This window comes from Hippocampus zosterae, chromosome 19, assembly GCF_025434085.1.
Source record: "Hippocampus zosterae strain Florida chromosome 19, ASM2543408v3, whole genome shotgun sequence".
Classification (NCBI taxonomy): Eukaryota; Metazoa; Chordata; class Actinopteri; order Syngnathiformes; family Syngnathidae; genus Hippocampus; species Hippocampus zosterae.
In genome coordinates, this window is record NC_067469.1 from 4,762,320 (window position 1) to 4,787,248 (window position 24,929).

At 46.2% G+C, this 24,929-nt stretch overlaps 1 protein-coding gene across 2 annotated transcripts; it reads right to left on the reverse strand.

The window, feature by feature from the left end:
• Positions 1-886: 886 nt before the first annotated feature.
• ino80 (INO80 complex ATPase subunit) lies at positions 887-24,579 on the reverse strand. 2 transcript variants are annotated; one of them, XM_052052940.1, is made up of 36 exons: positions 24,420-24,579; positions 22,536-22,591; positions 22,222-22,423; positions 21,887-22,020; positions 21,751-21,818; positions 21,539-21,685; positions 21,279-21,399; positions 21,010-21,215; positions 20,851-20,904; positions 20,576-20,779; positions 20,296-20,500; positions 20,163-20,230; positions 19,777-19,980; positions 19,577-19,657; positions 19,091-19,186; positions 18,073-18,132; positions 17,835-17,977; positions 17,554-17,756; positions 16,844-16,929; positions 16,460-16,627; positions 16,235-16,368; positions 16,047-16,114; positions 15,870-15,963; positions 15,466-15,661; positions 15,124-15,264; positions 14,761-14,986; positions 7,481-7,608; positions 5,038-5,132; positions 4,834-4,906; positions 4,452-4,610; positions 4,280-4,382; positions 3,723-3,811; positions 3,125-3,277; positions 2,692-2,863; positions 2,101-2,316; positions 887-2,020 (listed from the first exon to the last, which is right to left on the reverse strand). In XM_052052940.1, exons 3-36 carry the CDS (start codon positions 22,377-22,379, stop codon positions 1,842-1,844), a joined length of 4,632 nt encoding a protein of 1,543 aa, XP_051908900.1. In that variant the 5' UTR covers positions 22,380-22,423; positions 22,536-22,591; positions 24,420-24,579; the 3' UTR covers positions 887-1,841. The 2 variants fall into 2 exon arrangements, with proteins under 2 accessions (XP_051908900.1, XP_051908899.1); XM_052052939.1 differs by having other exon boundaries at positions 3,125-3,280.
• Between the last annotated feature and the right edge of the window lie 350 nt (positions 24,580-24,929).

The window sequence follows — 24,929 nt, forward strand, 5'->3', positions numbered from 1 at the left end:
GAGCATATACTTATTAAGAGCATGAGCATTCTTCATTGCAAGCATAATCAATTCATCATTATTAATATGCAAATGTATAACTAATTAACCTAAAATACATAATTATTCATTCAATTTATCACCTGTTTGTTGTGAGCAGGCTCCATGAAAGTCCCCATTGCGGTTGTCTGGCAGTTTCCTTTGGAAATAAAAATATGTCCGAAATAATTCGTTAACGGTAGCATGCGAACTCGATGGTAGAACACACACAAACACACGCACACACAAACACAAATGTTACTAAAACCCCTCCTGTTTGTATCCAAACGCATTGCGAGGGGAGGGGGGGCGAAGAAATGTGATAAATGTCATACATAGAACTGTTTCGTGCATTTCATACATTCGTTGGACGTCTTACCTGTGTAAGCTCAATTAAGAACCGGTGTGAGAAGCAAGCGACCGTGCAAAACATGAGTTTGAAGACAGTTGAGGATTGTGGGAAATGTAGTCCGACATTTTGTTGCGTGAATTAAAAAAAAATATTAAACGCCCATACTTGTATTAGTTTTGTCTTTACCCCTAATGGTTTTGTAATTTTAATATATATTTTATACTTTTATTTTATGCTTTTACATCTGATCATTTTTAAAAAACTGGATCAAATCAAAGTATTTGTATTGTACTCCCCCCCCCCCCCCCCAAAAAAGGACCATGGACATTATTATAATCTCATCAACTACAACCCCATCCTGTGGTAATTGAGAAAATAACATGTTAAAGTCTCACAAAACTGCATATTTCCACACACATTCCCTTTATGTTTCCATGACTCTAATGGCATGAATCGGTTTGTAGTATTACTGTATCTTGATTCCAAATCAGCATATCAGACATGATAAAACACATGACGGATTTAGCACTCTTTATTTCCACATGATTCTTCCTGTTATGAAAATGACAGATCCATTTGTTCATAATATACACGTGACTTATAAAAATAGACAGGAGGGCATAGGTGGAAGCCAAAAACGACGGCGCCCTCATCATTATGTACACACATGAATTTGTGTTTATATACTGTATATATGATACAGGGGAACATCTACTTGTCGTCACATTTTCAACACAAGCCTATTATGGGCACTCACACAACACCAAAATAGACCCATGTGCGTCAAGCGCAGGAGCTGCCCCCCCTCCCCCCAAAAATATAGATACAGCAGATATATAGTGACTTCGATACAATGTACACAGATTTTACAAGTGAATGTCCTATTCACAGTTACAGCAAATTGGCTACTCTAAACTGAAATAACTTAATTCCTAGACCACAAACTCTTTGCGTTGAAATAATTCATTTTCCATTAGCAGCATTTGTCATTTGAAACTCATTTTGGAACATTTTTACAGGACACAATGAACAGAAAAATTGATAGAAATCCTGCTGGCTTGAGTGTCCCAATGTGAAGACCTGCCACGCTTGTCTTCAGGGATTAAAAAAGTAGGATATTTTTCAGTAAAAAAGCTGCAAACATTTGGAGTCAGTAGTGAAATGGAGGGTGGTCCGCAAAATTGTTAAATAACCTAGTGGATTCGGGTTGTTGATGTACAAGGAGCGCGTCGCTCTGTTCAGTGGACAGCCCTTGGAAGTCTGGAGGAGAATCTGGGGAGAAGTACTTGACCACATTAAAAATAAGCTTGGAAGGTGATTTGCGACAATAAGCAGTTGTCTTGAAATTAATACTGTACTGTTTATTGGTTTAGGCACCATTGTGGATGGGGGCGAGGGGGTGGGTGGCATTTCAAAGATCACAGTGAGATTAGGTCAATCGTGTGGTCTAATGCGCACTTCGATGAGTGCATCACTGAGGTCCTTTACTCTTCCTGACAAGCTGGTGGTGTCCGTGAACCAGCTGCTTGCCGGGGCTTGGAGCGGCAGCTGTGCCGACGCCCTTGACCTGCGGAGGTGAGCTTCTGGCGGGGTTAAAGGCGGGACCGGGGCGACCGACGGAAGGCAGTGGGTTCGAAACAGCCAGGCCACCTGGAAGAGGAGTGAAACATGAGAGCGCTTCAACCACCATTTGTAGACATTTTTATTTTTTTTAATTCCATCACACCAACCTTTGGAAACACTGTAGCCGTAAGCGGCGTATGCCGCTGCCGAGGCGGCTGCCGCGCCTGCCATGGCTCCCGCCATCGCCGCCGCGCTGCCCGCTGTTGACTTGCGTCCGCGGCCTTTACCTCCGGACTTGGGCCCACCACCAGATCCTTTAGGGCGCCCTCGACAACGGCCCGACCTCCCTCTGCCCGGACTGACGGTATCCGAGGTCAAAATACCTGAACAGGAGAGCAAAATGTACAATCGTTAATCCTTAATATCCCGTATATTAATGGCTGTACTGTAATATAATTTCTTTTTGCCTAATGTTTGGTATTTTTGGTCTATTAAAACCATTTCTTTAATTTTCATCTACTATTTTTGGATTTTTTTTTTTTACAATGTAATACATCTTTATATCGCACTTTCACAGCAGCTGCAGGAGTAACAAAGCGCTTTCCAGAATATTTCACATAACAATAAAACAACAGAACACGTAACGTAAAACATCAACAATGATGTGACACAGAAGTGTGGATAATATTGTATTTAAAAGAACATAATATAGCAGGGGCACAGATGATGAACCGTGCTTGAGCACGGGAGCAGTGTACCGTTCATGTTGTCCGAGACGGACCCGGATATCGAGGCGGGGGAGTTGGTGGCTCGTGACTGCGGCGCCGAAGTCACCGGCTCGTCCACGATGACCAGCATGTCGTTGCTGCTCTCGTCCGCCTCGGCGTCCGGCGGCAGCGAGCCGGGCTGGAGCTCGCTGCTCAGCGAGATCTGATGGCCGAAAGGAGCACACGGAGACAAGCACACAGGCTGGGGGTCAGGATACATACGTAGGGTTCAGGGGATAGGGCCCGGTACCAGGAAAATTAAGAAAGGGAATTGACCCGTTGAGGGGTTGGTATCGGGAGCAAACGGAAGAGAGGATGGAAAAAGGAAATGAGAAGCAGAATTTGTAAGGACAATATGAAGAATGAGACACGACGCAAGTTGTTGGATGTGAGACGTGACCTCACAATTCCCCTTGGGCCTCACCTCGCTAAAGGGGCTGGGCATGGCCGAGTCCATCTCCACGCTGATGTAGGAGTCGTCGCCGTCCGCCGACAAGTTGGAGTTGTCGGCCGAGGGCGCGTGCAAGGTGACCACATTTGCCTCCTTCCTCCTCTTGATCTCAGATTCCTCAGTCTTCTTCTGTCACACACACATACACAAAAAAGTGTCCAGCCTCTACAATCTCATGAGATTCCATCAAAATTCAAAGCGCCAGGTTATGATGAATGGAGCCAAATTTTCCAAAAGGAGCTAACTCAGCTTTTCCAGCGCGCATATGGATATCAACTACTGTCCAGATTGTGTGGACATCGGATATGCAATTCCATGGAGGACGGCTAATGACTCCCTGACCTCACAGGTCGCTTCGCCGGGTGTCAAAATCACTTGTACACCATCACCATCGTCATAGAACGTCGTGAACCCCCAGAGCCTAAGTAATTGGAATTCAACCACCATTTTTTGATGAAAAATGTCCCACAAGGTAACAAAAAAATAGTTTCCAATTTGGAATATTTCCAAAATTCCCCACCTTAACTTCCCATGGAAATTTTCCAACCCTTTTAAACCCTGGCGGTCTTACCTTCTCAGCATACTTCTCCCTCTTCCTCTTGCGCTCCTTGACCTTGCTGCTCTCCTCTTGCTGCCGCTTCTCTTCCTGTCTCTGGCGCACTACACACACAGAAATGGGAATCCCCAAATACATTTTGAGATTTTTGCACGTCTTAATTATCATTCATTCATTCATCTTCCGAGCCGCTTGATCCTCACTAGGGTCGCGGGGGGGTGCCGGAGCCTATCCCAGCAGTCTTCGGGCAGTAGGCGGGGGACACCCTGAATCGGTTGCCAGCCAATCGCAGGGCACACAGAGACGAACAACCATCCACGCTCACACTCACACCTAGGGACAATTTAGAGTGTTCAATCAGCCTGCCACGCATGTTTTTGGAATGTGGGAGGAAACCGGAACACCCGGAGAAAACCCACGCCAGCCCGGGGAGAACATGCAAACTCCACACAGGGAGGCCGGAGCTGGAACCGAACCTGGTACCTCTGCACTGTGAAGCCGACGTGCTAACCACTGGACTACCGGGCCGCCCTCGTCTTAATTAGAGATTGAGAGAAAAAAAAACCCCTCACGTTTCTTTTCTAGCTCGTCATCATCCAGCAGCAGGCTGACCACCTCCTTGGGCTTGAGTGTGTCAGGTTTGAAGTTACCTCCGGATATCACCACCCTTTGGATCTAACCACAGAGACGCTGTTAGAATGATTTCAACTTCACCAGCGTGTGACTGACATCTTAATCACGGACCTCGCTCTTCTCTTTGGCCCGCTGCAGAATGCGCTCCTCGATGCTCCCCTGGCAGATGAGTCGATAGACGGTCACCTGCTTGGTCTGACCCAGCCGGTGGGCCCGGTCCATGGCCTGCTGGTCTACGGTGGGGTTCCAGTCGCTGTCGTAGAAGATGACCTGGAACAGAATGACGACGATGAGGTGGAGAAAGCTGGCTTGAACGACAGATGTTTGAGTTTGCTGTCGCTTGGGATGTAGTGTGAAGGTTTGATCACGTAAGTCGCATAAAATGATGTCGCAGACCGGATCTGGGCCCCCAGGCCGTGAGTTGATCACCTGCACTGTACAGTATTTGATCACTTTTATGCTAGTGTAGTCTAGTAATGTAACTGTGACTTACGGTGTCCGCTGCGGTCAGGTTAATGCCAAGCCCGCCGGCTCTGGTGCTGAGCAGGAATACAAAGATGTCCGTCCTAACAGGAAATCGTGAGACGGAGGGGAGGAGACAGTCGAAATTGCGTTGAGCTGATGCAAACACGTCACGCAATGGGAGGCTTTTTGGATTGAAGTGAGAGGAACTAGTCTGGAACAAATATCCACCCACCGACTCTGGAAGTCCGCCACCATGTCTCTACGCTCGGAGATCTTTGAGGATCCGTCCAGTCGCATGTAGGTGTGCTTGCGGTAAACCATGTACTCCTGGGACGGACAACGGAGGAGCAAATGGTCAAGAAAACAAGAAGAAATTCAACTGTAAGGGTACACACATTGTTTAAAAAAAAACTCGCATGATTGAATAACTAAAGGTCATCTTTTACCAAAAACCTTGAAACAAAATTTTAGAAATTCATGTTTAGTGGTCCTCCATAGTGGATTATTTTGATGTCGTTTCAAGCCACACTGAAGTCAACATCCTATCTGCACAGAGGTCTGCCAAGCTGTTGGAGAGGAGGGTGGGATGGTGGTGGTGGTGGGGGGGGCTAAAGAGCAAAGGGGTCAACGCAAATAGCAGTGATGAGGTGACATGTTGATCTGCCTTTTTCAGCGCGACCCCACTCCCCCCCTCGAACCTCTGACCTCCCCGCTGTGAAACATGACGGTCAGCGTCGCATCAAAACCTTTCGAGTCATTACTGATGATAGCCAGGATTTTACACGACGTAAGCCCCCCACCCTCCCTCTCGAAACCAAAGTCACGACAAGGCCAGCGCTCATCTCTCTGGCTGCCATCCCAACTGGCCCATCTGTTCCGAGTGAAGGCTACTTTAGCGCTCACCAAAACGCCGCCTTTGGATTTGCATCTTCATTTCTGATGTCGGTAGCAATCTTAAGAATCACACAGAGCGAGGTCGTGTGAGTAAGGAAGAAACTCTGCAGAATCTCTTTGTAGACTTCTTTTTTTTTTGGGGTGGCAGGGGATTCTTGCACTCCTGGGGGTCAAGATCAGGGGATGTCGTTAATATTTCCCAACTGTGGGCATGTGAAAGCACTTTGAGGCTTTTCTGTGCTTAAGGGCTATAGAAATAAATTTAACTTGACTTCTTGGTTAATCGTGGCCGCGACTGAGGGCCAAACTCAAAGTTTGTAGTTTAGGATGAACGCTTTTGTGTCCTGAAACTTTTCCGACGCAGCTCGGCTCTACTCCAAAATTGTTACATTTGATGTTATTTCTTGAAACACAACCGTTCGAAGTTAACGCTTCATTCCAGCGCCGATATCTCAACATTTGCAAGAATTTCAAGAACCCGTGAGAAATAGCCTCGCGGCGCTTTGGGCAGCAATGTTTTCCTTCTCCGGGCCACCCAGGTCTCCATGATCCATCACCTCGGCGACACCGCGTCAACGGGAGTGAGCAGCCGACCGGCGACAAAAACAACGATGCTAATGACAGAGATTAGCATCGAGCGCTCCTTCGCTCATCAACTCCATCTGCGACGGGCCCCAGAAGCCGGCCGGGGTGGCTCCAATGCATCATTTGGGGTGGGAGGGCTCTTTAACCCATTAGCCGAGAGGATGCTGTCACCGCCATCCATTACTGTATGAGGTCACTGGCAAATGAGCGTTTTCTCAACGCTGTTTTTTTTCCCTGCGTCCCTGCTATGCCAGGCGCTCCCTGCATTTTTTTTTCCCAGCCCAAAGTGCTGAGACCATCTCAGTGTACAGTATACGTCTGTTCTTCTTATATTGCCCCCAGGTGGCCAAGACGAGTACGGCAGCAGGAGCAGCACAATGGCCATTGAATTGATGCAAAGTGTGACAAAAACTGTTCACACATATTGAACATTGTGTCATTACTGTAAGTTTATAAAATAGATGTACAATGTTTATAGAGTGGAATCTGTTGTTGGTTTATTTATTTTAAATAATTGCCTGTACTGTATTAACCATCTGAGGGCCAGCGATCACTACAGTGGACAGCTGATCGTGTTATCAGGTTACAGGGTGCATGAAAGGGTTTATAAAAGCGGATTTTTTTTTAAAGGATCTTGATAAAAGTCTTTGGCGTCTGTCGGCAATAGGGTCGATATTCAGTCAAGAGAAAAAACATTGTCGATCGTTCTATTTCATCTCATCCCTCTCCCTTTTTGTCTTAGATTCAACCCCCCAGGGGCTCTTGCCACTCCTGTCGCCCACTCCGCCACTCCCCCCGCCCCCCACCCATCTGGCTTCTTCCATGTCCCCTCCAGATGAGACCCTGCTCGTTAACCCGGACCTGTTAATTATACACCTAATGAGTGCGCTAACGAGGGACCGGCAGGCTGATTAGAGGGCAGTGGAGGGGGGGAGGGGGGTACTTCTTAAAACAAAAGGCTTAGTTGCACCTGACAGTCACGTTTTTTTATGGGCATTTGTCTGCAATGAATAATGCATGAATCTTAATGACAACATTAAGGTGGGACGTATCGATGAATCCTAACTAGGATTGTTCAACCACAATGGATGCTTCTTCACTGCACGAAGGGTGAGATTTTGAGTGAGTTCTTGTAAATGGGTGAAGTTTAAGAAAGGATTGATTGAGCAGTGTGTGGTGCATGTGCGCCTTGCTACCTCGAGCAGGTCGATCATGCGGGTCATCTGGGAATAGATGAGGACTCTGTGTCCCTGGATCTTTAGTCGACTCAGCAGGATATCCAGGATGTGAAGCTTGCCACTTTCCGTGATGAGGCTCTCCTTATCTGCGTGGAAAAGACACACAGATGATTCAACTTTTTTTTTTCAACCAGGCATTTTCTTAATTTTTTTTCTAATACTCTGAAATATTTGACCATTTTTTCACTAGTAGATTTTTTAAAACATATTTTTGTCATAATATTCTGTAGTTCTTTATAACATATCTGTATTTTCCCCCCCAAAAAAATCATATTGTATTTTTCATGTTCATTTTTTTCCCCATCATGAACATACATAAATATGAAACATTCAAATCAAAAATAAATGTAAGGGCTGAATTGAGCGGGCCTTCTTTCTTGCGCGCCCTTCGTAACAAAAAAACAACAACCAAGGAGCCCTTGTATACATTTAAGTAAGTCTGCCCTCTACTCAAAGAAAAGCGTCTTCATTCGTAGGTCATCCACAATCCTGCCAATCAATGCAAGTCCTCAATAAGCCATCTTCTCGCGGATAAAGGCCCCTTTCACCAGAGCAGATCAGCTCGGTGAGGTTCAATCCTCTTAAAGCAGGCTGATCGGTTAAAGAACCCTCGGGCCTTATTCACTGGGCTGCTAATAGGGAGCAGGGCGGGAGAATACAAGTGGGAGAAAAGTGCAAAGAAAAAAGAGGTGAGATACATCCTTCAATGACAAGAGAAGAAAAATGGACCGAACAGTTGGCGGAGGCCCACGTTCCGGCGAGTGTGGAAAAAGTCCACTTGATGAGGCAATAATGCCATCCGAACAACAGCGGGTCGCGCGACGCCGCCCACCTGCTGACCGTAGACTCCCCCCACCTCACCCCCACCTGGTCTGTTCCGAGGTCAGTTGCCAGGGTCAGGCCAGGGAGTCCCTGTGGGAGAGCCGGCTCCGATTCAACTGTGAGCACACGGCACCCATTGTAAATCTCAAAATGATGCCGATATTTAAGCGGGGCTGCTTTTTATTGCTATTGCACACCTTTGTTGTAACGTACAAGACAGTCTTTCAGTCAGCTAGCTTCATGCTAACTCTTCATCTACGGTATGTTGCAGTCCCCAAACCCTTTAAGCGATGGAATGAACCCATCAGGATGGCCAAACATAACAGCACTGCCAGTGATATTCTTCATCCTCTGCGAAGAACGACTAATATTTAGTGCCGATATGCTGAGAGGACTTCAAACATCTCACTGAACGGTTGCATGTTGTAAGCGTCGCAGGTGACAGAGGTGGGCACACTCATATTGTCGTCGTATCACAGGTGGTAGAGCCCAACGGAACCCTCAACCCCTTTTCCTCCGCGACTTGCAGCATTCGATGCTAATGTGCACTACGATTGAACCACGACCTGCGACCTTTCGGGGCAGTCGCCCAAACAAGGTCAGGGCCTGCAGAGGTGTTAAAGAGGAACTAATAGAAGCGATGAACAAGGGGAAACACCCGGGGGAGTTGGGGAGCGATAGGGGGGGCTCACCTCTGGGTCACCGGACTCAGTCCTTGTCGGTCGCGGGGAAAGGGGATGAGCTCAATTTTGAGATGTTTCTTAGCATTAGATGAAGAGCAAGCAATTGGTCTTTTTTATCCGGTTGTGTTTTTGTAAGTTTAAAGAAGCCTAAAGTGAATGCTTTTTAAAAATCCAGTCCGGTGAATTAATGATTTATAATAAATGAAAGGGGATGAGGAAAGCATCAGCCATGTGCCGCCCGACTAGATTTAAATCCACAACTGGTGTTGCTTTGCGCAAGCAGTCCTTCTTGGCTCCAGCCAGCAATCTGTTGCTACTTAGCATATTACGTTTGATGCTTCCAGACTCTGTTGCTGACATTTAAGATGATTCGTTACAAGGCCGAAAGTGAGGATCTGAACAAGATATCTCAAAGTCAATCTTTGATGAAAACAAAAGAAATCCCAAAGACGCATCGTTCCCAAACGCAGCCCTACAAAGCGTCAAGAGCCAGAGCCAAGAAGATGAAGTCATCACTATTTATGCGGCTCGTCTCCGCCCAGTATTCTACTTAGGGTTTTTGTACACAGATGGCCTGATTTAGAGAAGGGCTTTTATCAGATTAAAATGAATTAGAATTGTGAAATATATTTTGAACTTTAATAATGTCGATAAGCCTATCTAGTATGACTAGACTTATTTTCTGAATCCCACAGCGAATTGCGAAAGATCACAAGGACTTGACATACCCCCAAGAGGTTTTTCCAATTCCCAATTTATTTCATATAAATGTCAACTATAATCCAAAAACACTTCACGCGTCTTCATCTGACAACATTAGCTTTAAAAATAAATGGCTTACTCATTTAATTTTGGACAAAAACATCGGAAATCCACGTGGCGAAATTTTTTTGTAACGTCCACTAAGAACACAGACGAAACTTGTTGATGCCCCAACAGACAACCAGTCAGTCTCTCAGTCGAGATGCACCTTTATCACTCAAACATACAAGACACCGTTTCCTATTTGAGACAGAACTTCAGCGCCATCTTGTGGTATCTTACTGCATTTCGAGAAGACCAATAGAACGCTGACAAAAAAATACAACAAATTACTCAAATATTTAACAATAAGACATAAGGTACGGGACTAAAATGGAGAATCTAAAAAAAATCCTCAGTTTACAATGGATTCCGTGCACAACAGTTCAAGCATACTGTTTTATATTTGATTAATTTACGCCCGAGAGGCGCTTTTTATACAAATATTTACTTCATTGAAATTACGTCGAATTACGAATTTACTACGGCCAGGTATGTCGCCGCATCATGACATATACCTCGCATACAAAGGAACTTTTTTAAAATGATAATTTCAACAACATAACATCACAAAAACAAGTAGTGAACCAGAGATGACAGCATAGCGACCGCCACACCCCAAAATGCAAACAAATCCCATTTGGTGTCACACCACTCTGCTGTTGCCGTGGATACACATATCAAGCTTCACCACCTGCCTTGCTTTCACAGTACCAGCATCCCCCCCCCCACCCCCCCAACAGAAACACACTCCAATCCAATCCAGTCTAAAAGGGGTGTTAAACCCAGGCAGCCCCTCCCGCCCGTGCATCCTGCTGGCAGATTAAGCCGCGTCGTCCCTCCTCTCTACCCTCCATACCCCCTACAGCTCCTTCACCATCCTCCGTCACCAAAAGAAAAGACCCCCGTAGCCCCCCTGGCTGCCTGTCCCCCGACAGTGTAATCCAATCCCTGCAGGGCCAGAGCCAGAGGCCTGACACGGTCCTGACCCAATTAGAGGCCTGCTGCCAGCTAATTAACCCCCGGCCAAGCCCCGGAGCCTGGAGCCTAATGCTTCCAAACCAACTAACGGCGCTAATTTCATTAATACGCCACACCGGCCTTTCTCGTCCTGTCCTGTAACCACCACCCTCCAACCCCTCTGGAAAGCTTGGAGAGGGGTGGCCGATCTCCTCGATGAAAGATGATGGATGGTCGGTTATGTGAGAAATGGAGACAGATGGGGGTCAAAGGTTCGATCGAATCTGCTGTCAGGCCCTCACTGTATCATGATACATTATACAGCCCGATCAATAAGTCAATGGGCAATACTTGTTAGGCACTACAATTGATGGAAATATTAGCCAGGCGCAACTTTGCTACCATCGACAGGAAAGCTTAAACTTAATTTAGTCGTGGCGATGGCAGAACAGGGTCTTTGGAGACAGATGCGTGCGGGTTTTGGACGCTAGCGTGTATCGGGAACTTATTGACAAGGGGGCCCCAGGTTATGAACGTTGCACAGACTGAGAAAGGAAATCTTACAAGGCAAAATAAGAATGCCACGACAAAATATTGGACAGAAAATACAAAAATGTTGATGAGATACTCACTTTAAGACAGCATGTAATAAAAAATACACAAATATTATGCAAAAATATATATATAGTTTTGCATAATATTTGCTTTATTAGCATAAGTAAGTGAAAGATTACAGCACATTCCATTTAGCGTACCAAATGTACCGGGTTCTCATGTGGGATGCCAAAGTGATTCGCCCTCTAAAAATGTATATGCGGAAACCCGGGAAGACCGTGACGCCACTGCTTGGCCACAAACATGGAGGCAACAGCGCGGCAGCCTGATGAAGACTTTCCGGGTGTCTCGCCACAGAACTGACTCTGTCATTGGAGTCAATTACAGTACTGAGGTTTGACCACAAAAAAAATAAAAAAATACAAAAAAAACCACGGGACCGTGATAATCGTGTGGGCAATGTCTCCCCCTTCAGTCGACTTCGAGACTTGATCTGTCTACCATCTACTGGCTTTTGTTTTGGGCCTCCAACTTGCTGAGCTGGACATTTTGTTTTGGACTAAATTCCATCGAGGGGTCAACGGTGCCAGTCAGATGAAACTAAAGCGCGGCTGCCCGGCCGTGTTGATCTGTGCCTCCTCCCTCTATCAGAGCGCTTCCTGCCATTTTTTACCCACCAGCGGCATTCCTTTGAAGGGACAGGAAAGCCGGGCTACACTTCCCACAGCCCTCGACATGGGTCGAGCTGGCATCTCTCTCCCATGGACACGATTGATGCTCGCTTACGCATTACAAATACAATCGTTTGAACGCTGCAAAACGTTTTCCTCAACGTCACAACATCTCATCACGCCCATGATCTGTCAATTGGCGCAGCCTCGTGAGAAGCTGGTGATTTTGTGGAGAAGGGGGTGGGGGGGGGGTCTTATAATTACCGTCGGTGGCGCAGGAGACGCAAAGACAGCAGCGGAAGGTTATTTTGGTGTCGCACTGGAATGTTCCGCAAATAAATCCTTAAGCGTGAGAGCAACACAGTTGTGTTTCATAACAGGACATGTTTTCTATGTATTCCCATTGACTAATAAAATGAGAATTGGGGGGAAAGAAAAAAGCAAAAAACAATACAAATTGCATCCATAAGCAAAGAGTTGGAAAAAAAGTAAATAAAACCGAACATTAGAGATATTTTTTCGCTTCTCGCACCGCTTGGCTACGCCACATCGAGTTTCTGCTCAATAGGACTCAAAAGGAATTGAGAACATAGTGTAACTAATAGTAAATAAATTAGAACTATAGTGTGATCTCATTTTTGCTTTTATTGTTTTGTTTCATCCTGTCAATTAGCCTACTTTTGTTATGATTTCACATTGAATGTCATCTTTTCATTTAATGTTGCTTTTTTTTTTTAAACCCTATATTTCCTTCCCACTGTCATGCACTATGGATTTGCCTTACAGGTGAATGGCGACATAGAAATTAACTTGCCTCGCTTAATTTTTTTTCAAAGTGCTTCCAGGAAACACTTCGGCCTTACCCCTGTGCTGAGTCTCACTCTGGGTGATTAAATTTACAGCGACCGTACACGATGCGATAACGCGACTTAGGGATGAAAGCACATCACAAACATGTTATTAAAACACCTGGGAACTGTTTCAAAATGTGAGCAAAAATGCATACTGTAAAGTGCCCCACGGGCTTTGTTTTTTCCCTCCTGTGCGGATTCATTCCTTAATAAGGCCCTTGATTAGATTCCTCGATTGATACCATCGTACTCACGCCACGCTGGTTAAAACAAACAGTCATTCAAGCCCTGCCGTTTGTTCTGATACGTGTGGGGAGGGTGGGGGAGGGGGGCTGGGAAACTTCGGCCGGGCTACTGTACAATATCTTGAGCCTTGATGTGGCAACAATGTGTTCGGAGGAGGACGGGTGCCGCGCCGTTGGGTCACTTCCTTCCTCCCGAGGCTGAGAAAGAAGCGGCAGACTGGGACGCACAGAAAGAAAGGCCCGAGATTGCCTCACGGACCACGAAACACACGGCTGCAAGTCGGGACACAACACATGGAGGAGTTTGAAAGGACTCTTCGCAGACTTGGCCAACACACACACACACACACACACAGCATCGAATAGTGTTACCCAACGAAGCGCTTGAACAATGAGGAGTACATCAACTTCCTGGCTTTGTCCGCCTCCTCGTAACTTCACAAGAGCGCTTAGACGGTTCTCACAGTGACACGCAAATCCTTGTTTTTGCTTTCACACTGTGGCACAAAAACACTTACAAGAAAAGCAAGCGACAAAAAGGCTTTTTTCTTTTTTCTTTGGGGTGGGATCATTAATTTTCATGCGGTTGCATTGATGTGTCTTATTAATCACCACATTGTCCATTTAAAAAGTACGCTGTATGTAGGTAAAAATATGTTTCTGAAAACTCATCTTGATCTATTCTAGTCATGTTCTTTTCGCTGGTCAAAACAAAACCTCACAAAAATCACTGGGTAGCAACGTCTGTAGAGGGGGGGACAGCTTCGCATTTGGACACCAAATTGGACGAACATATCTATAATAACAGCCGGTGTGAAAAAAAAAAAATCAAAGAGGTGGTCAGCACTCTTGGCTTGAGGCAAAATTTTTCACGAAATCTAGGGGTCGTACTTTGGCAGAATCCTCCAAAAAAATGAGCCCAAATCGGAAGCAGGTATACGAACGAAACAGATGGGTGATGCTAAATTGCTGCACTTCTTTGTTTTTGCATTCTAAGCTTTCCTCAATTCATCAACGGATAATGTTTCAAAGAACGAATAACGAGGGACAAAAAGAGCATGTGGGTTCATGCTCCCTGCCAAAGAGATTTGCAGCCAAAAGGAGGGTGGTCAACACAAAGTATGACAAGTGACCGTTTATCATCGTGAGCGGTTCAGTGAGAAGGGAAGTGTTGTGTGTACAAATGTGGTGGCCTCTCTCCTGCCGCACATCCATCAGCCTCCACTTTGCTCAGAGTGACCCGCAACTCCGCCGAGCCAGGTTCTGCGCTCGAGCGCACGTCTGCGTCCGCCATCGATTGCGATAACGCATACACACACCCACACCCACACACACATACATATACAAAGGTAGAGGATGCTGACAGGCCCCGTTCTACTCGCTCTCTCAACCCTGAGCTGACCTTTTGTGGCATTTCCCACGGACCCCTCACGCCGCGGAGGTGCGTGCATGTAGGAAATAAAGCTGGGAAGCTCAACTCCTCGTTACTGCGAGTAGCGCAACAATACGTACACCACAACATGGAAGTCTCCACGTTGTGTAAATTGAAAAATCTAATCGCTCTTTTTAAAAGAGTTTGCCTGTGTGTCTAATAAAGTGTCGTGGATGCTCCAGGTTCCTTATGGTATAGCCGCATGCCACGTGACTTACCTGGTATCCGAATATACGACCAGCCGTGCTCGGGGAAGACGGCCATGACGCCACCGGGCCGTTGCGGGAAGAAGGCGCCGGACCTGCGCCGCCAGTCGGAGGCCAGGTCGGGCGTGCCGTAGAGGAAGCATTCTTTGAAGACGGCACCACCGCCGACGCGCGTCACCCGCCACTCGTGCTCGGCGCTTCGATCGGCGCAGTAGCGCTCCATGGGAACCGCCGTGACCTAGGTGACCGACACAACGAGATCATGGCTTTAAACACATGAAAAACAAAGTGAGAATTGAACTGCAGACTTTAGATGGCTATTTAGATGTCAATATCACCCCCCCACACACACACACACACACACAACATAGATACCCTCGGTGTGGCTGCGAGCAGGAACTTGGGCGGAAGCGCGGGCTGGCACGGCCACAGTCGGGAGGTGGCAGAACGTCGACAGTGGATGGTTGCGTCAGCGTGCCCGACCATGCCGGGCCTGAGGGCCGTGAAGACCAGGTTCTAAAGCACAAACATAAGGTATTGATATCTATTGGGGGGGGGGGGGGGGGGTGAAACCACACATTTCCATCTCCGTGCGCCAAATGCGTGGTTATTTGTGAGTGGCTATATGGCGGTGAAGAGAAATGATGGTTGCATAGTGCCACCTATTGGCAATTCTGAACCCTGAATTGGCAGTTGTGCTGCAGGAACCCCTCTTACCCGTAGCACAGGGCTGGTTTGCGTGTTGGGGAAGGACGAAGGTCTGTGTATCCACAAAAGCAGGTCATTGCGAGACAGTGTCCGACACCGCGGCGTGCCCCCTTGGTTGGAGGGCGCGCCTTCTTCCTGGAGGGCAAACAGCTGCTGACAATATAGTCGGTATGCTGCCTTCAGGGACAGAAAGAGGGCTAACCACCTGTGGAAATGGGAGGACCAGGAAAGCGGGGAAGGGAATAATCATGAAAAAAATATGAACGAAGAGTTAAAAAACACTTTTCTAGGGATTGCATTTTGAAGGTTGCTTTTTAACATGACACAATTCATATCGTTGCAGTCCTAAGAAAAAAATTTGAATGTTTTTTGGGGGGGGGGGGTATTTATTAAATATTATTTTAGGCACCAACCTGACTAAGGTGCCTTGCAGCATGAGGTTGGACATCTCAGCCGGCGACACGTCAATGAAACGCAGGAAGGAAAAACAGTTTCCTGCATCGTCACCTGGGTTGATTGACAAGGCAAATGTTAAAAAAAAAATCAATAAACAAACAAATTGGGAAGTTCAACTTTGGACAGCCACTCACCTCTCCTGTGAAAGAGCGACTGTTGGATATGATTTGGGGAAAAGGGAGACAGCAGCACACGCAGTAACCTGCGAGAGACATGTGGAGACATTTTGTGAGGTCAAGATCAGTGCTGCGCTGGACTGTGTGATGTATATGTGTGTGTGTGTGTGTGTGTGTGTGTGTGTGCGTACGTGTGCCAGTCTTACTTGTCTGTGGCCTGGCTGTTAGCGCAGAGGAGGCCGTGGCGGTAGAGGAACTTGGACAAAACGTAGGGCACGATGGACATGTGGAAAGGAGAGCGCGTCTCCTGCCGCTCAAACAAGTCAGGGTGATTGCACACCTGCAGAGAAAAAAAAAAGACATTCTTTGTATATCGACCCAGGCAAAACAATCCAGCGGTACCTTGACTAACAATTTGAATTTGTTTGTACCTTCCTGAACTGCATGACTAGATTCATGAGCGACGATGTGGTGCTGTGGGACTGCTGGGCCGTGCCCATGGAGGACTGTAGCAGGTCCTCAATGGAGATCTTGTTCCTCAGGGCCTGGTAGAGCAACCTCTGCCGAGACGTCAGCTGGCAGTATGTCAGGATCTCAATCTGGGTTGGAGGGTTGAGGGACGAGCGGCACCATTCGAGAAAGGTAATTAATCCAAAGAACGACGTCTGACATGACCATAATCTCGTGAGACGAAAGGAAAAGGGAAAAGAAAGATAAATGTGGGGGAGTGGTGAACTTTTGACTCCCACGGAGGGGGTGTGAGTGTGTGAGGCGACCCATGAGTTGGTGTGTGTGACTATATGCGTGTGCTGTACCTTGTCTGAGAGCTCGTTTTCCACATCCTTCTTGATCCTGCGCAGCATGAAAGGCTTGAGGATCATGTGCAGTCGCGAAAGTTGGTCTGTGAATCACAGAAGAGTTAAAGATCAATGCGGGGCTGTGGCAAAAAAGTGGAACTCTAAAAATGGACAAAAAGAACAATGTTTTTTTTAAGTAGAAATATTTTTTTTTTTGCCAACAATTTAAAATTCCAAGAAGAAGTGATAAAAATGCTTTGTCGAAATACCCAATCCCCCTACCCACCGAATAAATTAGCCCGTTTTCATTCTACCTCAGGATGTGCCAACGCGAGAAGACTTTTGTCACTGTGACAACTAGCAGCAGCGCAAGGAGAGGTTGGGAGGAGGCAAGCAAATACTACCAGCGCAGCCAACACAACGTTGACAATCAGTAGCTGATAACGCTGTTGGCCAATGCCAATTTGTGAATTCAACAACACTGCAGCTCTCCTTAGCTTCTGGCTTTGCTATGACAGAGTTTCTCAGAGTGTTAACCGCCTGGTAATGGCAGATATTCTACCAGCCTAGCCTGCAAGTCGTGCGAGAAAATCATTGTCGGTGGCTGTGTTATGTTAAAGAGCTGAATTGTGACATCACAATCTGGCAATATTGAGAATGAACCGCTCAGACACATTTTAGATTTACTTGGTGTCCATTTTCAGGCAGACGTCGTACACAGTACTCACTCTCGTCAATGGTCGACTTGTTCTCGGCGTGGCTCTCGATGTCCTTGGAGAACCACTCGTTGAATTCCTCGTGGGAATCGAACAAGGTGGGCATGATGAAGTGCAGCAAGGCCCACAGCTCGGCCATTGTGTTTTGGATGGGCGTCCCCGTGAGGAGAAGTCTATTTCGACACTGGAACTGCAGGAGGATCTTCCACCGCACGCTAAAAATCGCCAAAGTAGTGAGAAATATTTTTATTTTCCCCCAAGAATACAAACAGGACACTCAATTACACGTTTACCTTGTACTGCTTTTCAGCGCCTGGGCTTCATCCAGAACCATGTACTGCCACTTGACCCTCTGGAAGTACTTGACGTCCTGGACCACCAGCTGATAGCTGGTGATCACGACGTGGAAGGGTGCATTCTGAGTGTAGAGGGTTTTCTGAACACACACACACACACAGAACACAGTGGCAGATCTTAATTACAAATCATAAGGAAAAAAAAACATTGATAGCATCCTCAGCTCTTGCTTACCTGGCTCCAGAATTTACGAATAACTTTGCGATCATGAGGGTTCCCCCAATATGGCAACACCTGAGGGACAAACAGGTTTCGATTAATAAAAGGAAGAAAGTGTGACTGAAATAAATGCTGAAAACATGCATGAAAATTATTTTTGTGCTTCTTTGCGCCTGACCGTACACAGATTCAAGATATGTTGTGGCGCATACAGCACGGGTCAGCCTATTCCATGTTTCACAGTAGGTAGACTTCCTTTACATATTGGGAAACATGGCGGAGGCTCGGTTACGTTCTGGGGGTTCTTCTCTGCATCACATACTTTTTGACACTATCAGGGCATCGTTGAAATCCCATGACTATCAAGGCATTCTGGAGAGAGATGTGCTGCCTGGTGTCAAAAAGATTGGTCTTGGATATTTTCTGGGGCTGCTTTGCTAACTCTGGCACATGGTGTCATCTCTGCAGGGTACAGTTTAAGCTTAAGACGTCCTGAATCAAAATGAGCCGCCCAGTGTGGTGAAGAGCAAAACGTCAGACGACTCCTTGATCAAAATCCTATTGAACGTAGCATATTTATAAAGGGATGTGAATCAATATTAGTACAAAAAATAAAAAATAAAAAAACACCCCTATAAAAACAAAACCAACACAACGCTCCCGAGGGAAACATTTTATCTCAGCAACAAGCATGAATCACTGCATCTGTTCTTCGCTGACAAACGCGATGTGAAAAGCATTTCTGCATCATTATATCAATCAACACCGGTCGCCACTCAATTGTTTTCAGTCAGTCTTGAGGAAGCTTATCTTCAAATTGTATAATATGCTCTTTTCACAGCTCATTAGCAGAATAGACTGGAGCTGATTTATTGTCTGAGTCGGAGGGAACAGCCTTATGAGTCTCTGTGAGGCAGTATGCGGCACGTACATCATTTTCAGTAAGTCGCAGTAACTGTATTTAGGGAGAATACTGCCTCCTAGTGAGCATCTTTCAAATGGCGTGAAATATGAGTGTACCAAAGATTCCCACCTTGAACTTGGACACAAAGCGTGAGAACTCTTGATGCCAGTTGTTGAGCGTAGATGCGGGGGAGATGATGAGGAATGGGCCCCAGATGTTGTCTCTCTGGGTTAAGATGGAAAAAAAAAACAAGACATTCAAGTGTATACGGTATTTATTTTCCCTTGACTTTTCAGGTCACCACAGATGCGTACAAGTCAAGGTAAAGAGCAAAAAGCTCAATTCAGTACTAATATAATGAGGAACTGTCCATGCAGTCTGCATTTAGCGATCATCATTTCTGAGAGAAAACGCAATCAATTAGAGTTTACACATCGCCCTGTGTGCCATGCTAATGAGAATTGGTAGAATGCTAACATGCTACATGCTGTAATGTTAATCTCCCTTCTAGCAGTAGACTGAATAAATACCGCGATATAAGAACGGAGAGCATATAGCTTTTAAGAGCAATCGATAACAACAAGACGCTCATAGTGGTTCTTTGAGAGCACGTACCTCTGCAAGGTGGGCCAACAGGGCGATACTCTGCACGGTCTTCCCAAGTCCCATCTCATCTGCAAGGATACCGTTAATACCCTGCAAAGAATCCAAACATTTTAATCCACCAACATTATTTAACAAAAAGAATAGTAATGATCAATAATTTCTTTTAAATGGCTAGCATTGAAAACCTTAATAACAACACCTTGTCTTACTTGTTCATAGAGGTTGGCGAGCCAGTTCATGCCTTTAAGCTGGTAGCCCTTTAGCTTGCCGTTGAAGATGGTGGGCTGCGGGATGTCCTCGCCAGCCTGGATGGACGGGTTGGCCAGACTGTAGCTTTCGCCAAACCCGGAGGTGGTGGCCGCAGAGGAGGACGCGCAGCGGCTGTCGTGGGAGTCTTCGTCGAACATGCGCATCTACAGCGGGAGAATGGAGAATTTGACTATGTTTGACAATGCGGCGTTTTTGTGAGCCTCTGGTTCTAAAAACTCTGACATCATGAAAACCTTTATGATCTGACCAGCATTGTACTAGCTGGCTGTTACTTGTAACCGGCGCTAAAATCGAAAAATACATAAACGGCATGATATCAACTCACTCTCTGTTGTTGGACATGGTAGGCCTCCTGTGCATTCCTCAGGGCTTGGGACTTGTAGTATTCGCTGTCTAAAAGCAAATAATCACACTTCAGATGTTTTGAGACGATTTAGTCGAAATAAGAGACGTTGTACCATAGTCCTCCTGTCCCACGTTGACCATCACGCCTCCCCCGATGTCGATTTGCCGCCGCGCGCTAGTGTCGTCCAGCTTCTTGAGAATCTTCTCCTGGGCGTCGTCCCCGCCCGGCGAACCGGCGGAGGCTTTGCCGCTCATGAAGTGGGCGTAGAGCTCCGTCTGCGTGATGAGGAAGTTGAGCTTGCGCTGCTGACGCTTGGCCTGGAAACGGATAAAGTGTGTCAAAACGGAGGCATGCGAGCTGCCCAATTGTGAAGCCACTGGCCCTCTGCCGACCTCCTTCATCTCCTCATCCAGTTTCCGCTGCTCCAGCGCTTCCTTCTCGGCCCGCTTCCTGTGCTCTTTCTCGACCTTGTCGTACTTTTTCCAGTAGAGCATCATCTCCTTGGTGAGGCGTCGGGCACGGGGCAGCGTCTCTTTGCAGTTCTTCTGTGCCTGGATGGCGGCGCGCCGTACCTCCCGCATGCACTGGTGGGCCAACTGAAGATGGGCCAAAAGGAATGTTCTTGGGAGGTTCATCAGAACATATCTGCAAGGTGTATTGGACTCACCTTTTTCGCATTGGTCAACACCAGGTTCTTAGCAGATGTCTTCTGCTTGAAAGACTGCCAAAGGGTACAAATGGAGCAAGAAACCTTTTCATTGTGCTTTTGAAGGTGACATGTGATGGGACTTTTTAAATTGCATACAAATTGATGAGCCTTCCTAACCTTGGGGATCTCCTTCTTGGCAATAGTGAGCCACACTTTGCGTCGGCGCGCATTCAGCTGCTCCACACTCAGGTGCTTCTTCTTCAGTATGGGCACCGGAGCGTCCTGTGAGAACTTGGCGAAGGTCTTGGCCACATAAGGGAGACCCTCATCCGAAAAGTCACCCTCGCCACGTTTCTTCTTCTTCTTCACTTTCTTCAGCTTGGCTGTGGAGAAAAACAGATCATGTTAACAGATGATCGGGATAATGTCAGAATTTATTGTTTTACCCTTGAATTTTTTCTCCTCTTTGATTTTCTTCTTCTTTGGGCCCATGAGGTGGCGCTGTTGCTCATAGAAGAGGTCTTGACTGGAAAGCAGGCCCGTACTGTAGAACTGGTAGTGCTGAAGCTGCAGCACAACCAGTTGGAAAAATGTCAAGTCAATGCCGCATTCAACAAAAATGGGAATTTGGAATTTTGGCCAATTTCCGATGTGGAACTTCCTATGTCCTAATTTTCCCTTATGCCACAGTGGCTTTTCAGGTTACCTCGCGGTCCGTGTGAAATTTGTTCTGGTGCTGCCTGGTGTAGCGGTGAAGCCTCAGCATGTCGTGCAACTCGTCGCGCGACATACTGAAGTCCGAGTCGTCCGAGTCCGTGTCCGAGTCGGTGGTGGTGTCGCTCAACAACAGGCTCTGAGAAATGAGGAGTAATTTAGGAAGGGTGCATTCGGACAAAATAGTGCAAACATATGCATCACCTTCAACCATTTCCGGTTCTTCTTCATTTTAGAGAAATTGTACAGGTTAGCATTGTCCGTCTTTTGGTCTACAGAAATAGAAAATCACATTTAATGTTATGAGTGGACACTTGAGGGGGACGTCTCACGGCTTTACCTTGCAGAAGAACGCCATTGAGTGGCTTGCCTTCGACAAAGGCCTCCCCTTGGTCACATGGCTCCCTCTTCACCATCAAGGGTTCGATGGAGAGCCCAGAGCCCAAAGCATCGTCGCTGTCGTCGCTATCATCGCTGGAAAAGTCACAAATGCGGAAATACACTCAGTGTATACTAGGATGTACATAAAGGGACTATTTCACGAAAATATTGTTGTCTGTCTGACTTGCTGTGAGTGACCACTTCTCCTTTGCCGAGATGATCCCAATCACAATATTTCGAGAAAAGAATGGTCAAATGACAGCAGGGTAGTATAGAAGACTTGTTTGACAGTACCTAGTGACATCTCTGTTGAAGATGTTGGCCGTCTGGTGCAGAAAGCTTTCCAGCCTCAGGGAGCGTTCCAAACGTTGCAGGTAGAGAGGTTTGGCCAGGCCCGTCGAGCCACCCGCCGCAACGGCCGGCTCGGGCCGCCCGCCCTGCCCCGATGCCATGCAGTCTGGATACGCCCACCCGCCCGGCCGGGCAGGGATTTTTACTGAAAAGGGTGGCAATGATTATTATTATTATTATTATTATTATGGTTCCTCATTCATTCAAAAAATAAAAATGGAACTTCAAAAAAACAAAGAATTCAATTGTGGGCCTACCTCTTCTGTAAATGCTTTCATTATCCTCGGTTGCAGGATTTTGGATACACAGAACCCTAAAACAAAATCATATATGATCATTCCATATCAAAAAGAATTTTTTTAAAAGCCATCCACTACGCTGTTTATGAGAGGTTTGTCTCATTAGTTCTCAATTTAAAAAAAATAAAAAACATTTATTGTGTCCATCATTTGTTTATGTATTTATGTTGAGAATTAGTTGAGGACATCTATGTGCTTTTTCACAAAAGAAAACCAAGGTGTCAATGTTGATGGTCTGAATCAGTTCTGGGTCAGAATCAAGACACAAAAATGGGACGTGGACCTATTTTGGCTACCTTAAAAACAAACAAACAAACAAAAAAGAGGTCTTTTTAAGACCAAAAATACAACAATATCAGTTATGAATGACGGACATAATGTGGAAAAAATATATTATGAAAAAATGCAACTCATGTATAGTGGATGAAAAATATTAAGAATTTTATTCAGCTAAAACTGCTATACTAGACATTAGTGCATGACAGTGGCCACAAAAAATATGACAAATTTTTCTATGAAAAAATGCAACTCATGTATAGTGGATGAAAAATATTAAGAATTTTATTCAGCTAAAACTGCTATACTAGACATTAGTGCATGACAGTGGCCACAAAAAATATTACAAATTTTTCTGACATGTTACAGACCAAACAAACACCTGAATCATAATTAATGTTTTCTGCACTGTCAATTTGAGATAATGTCCTGTTTTAAAATAATGGGATTTATTATTAGTTGAAACCCTAACAAAAACATTCAATGAAAAATACATATTGACTTTTCTAATAGAAATATATGAGGGGAAGAAACAAACAAAGGTATTTGGAAAATATGAAAGAAGAGTGAGAAGATCCATTCATCGGTTCATTTTCTTTGTTGCTTGTCTGCATTAATGTACCAGGAGAGCTGGAGCCTATGCCAGCTGACTTATGAGGAGGTGGGGTACACCCTGAACTGGTCGCCAGCCAATCGAAAGGGACATGTAGATAAAGAATCACATGACACCTATTGAATTTTTACAAACTTGAATGCATGTGTGGGAGGAGAATCCCCACATAGGCACGAGGAGAAGATGAACATTTCAAATACACAGGAAGTCCTGAGATTCGAACCTTAAGACTGTGAGGCAGACTTGCTTCCCTCATTTGAGAAACACCAAATTCACCGTTTCACTTACTCCCTACCACGCAAATTTAGAAAATACGTTTTAAAAATGGTCCTAAACTTTAGTGAAACTTGTCAATTGTCATCCAGTTGTGGTTAGCTTGCCGAGTTAGCCTGTGCAAGCTGGTTGCTAACCTTGAACGTTGAACTGTCTGCTGGACGGTTAGCTTGGAATGTCGCAAAAAGCTAAGGCGGCTCAGATGCTAACAGTTAGCCGCATCGCATCACAACAACTTCAGTTGAAGGGCGATGCTATCAGTTCACCTTACAGGGGGTGGATCGTATTTTATAGGCCGGGTGGGGTGGACTTTGGGCCGGTGTGGTTGATAACTAGCGCCGTATTAGCTTTAGCTTTAGGGATGCTAACGGGGGTTTTGACAGTCTTCACATAACATTACAGTAATATGAAGTGAACACACCCGCGCTGTCTCTGTAAGGCCGCAACCACCTCCTTTGCTTTAACTATATATAAAGATACTGCTTTAATGACTTTAATTGTCTAGCCCGCTGGTCGGGGGAGGCGGCAAGGCCCTAACCGGCCCGCCCGCGCCTCCAGTGTCCTTGTAGGGGGAAGTTCAAGTCGTGGTCGTGTGTGTGCTCCCCGTGATTTTAATTCTTTTCTCCCTCCCGGCCATCTTCCCCTCACCATTGCTCCTTCGCCGTAACAGTGTCTCTCACCTCGACCCCCCCGTGTGGCCCCTTTCGCGTGTCTCTCGCCGCTGCTGCCGACTCTCGGTTCCCTGACTCCAAAATGGCGGTTAAAGGCGCCGAGCGAGTCTGAGCTTTGAGTCTGCAGCGGCGGCGGAGAGGCGGCCACTTTCTGTTACTGAGAGAGCACAGAGACACGACGCCATGGAGGCAAAAGCAAGGAGCAGGCTTTGAAATCGAGCGCCGAGCAACTGCCTCGCGCTTTTCGGCGTGTCTGACGGCGAGACGTTGACATTTGAATCACACGACACATAAAAATAAGTCTGAAAGTGTTAATGGGTGACTTTATGGCGTGTCGAGACAGTGAATTGAAGATACGGCGGCAGATATGAGACTTTCTGATGTTGATTAGTAGTGTCTGCCCTCTGCGACGGTTACCGAGCTACGTCCTACGTCATCATGAGGAAAATCCATATATGGTATGACCAAGTACAAAGGACTGTTACGTAATTGTATAACACATTGATGTCATAAACGTGA

What these genes read in the sequence shown, in the direction of transcription:
- ino80 (XM_052052939.1), bottom strand. Translation starts at nt 22,379, where the DNA reads ATGGCATCGGGGCAGGGCGGGCGGCCCGAGCCGGCCGTTGCGGCGGGT. An exon ending in ACCTGACCGCAGCGGACACC is followed by an intron (nt 4,611 to 4,833) that starts GTAAGTCACAGT and finishes ATTCTGTTCCAG; the next exon opens with GTCATCTTCTACGACAGCGA. An exon ending in TGACGAGCTAGAAAAGAAAC is followed by an intron (nt 3,812 to 4,279) that starts GTGAGGGGTTTT and finishes CTGTGTGTGTAG; the next exon opens with TGCGCCAGAGACAGGAAGAG.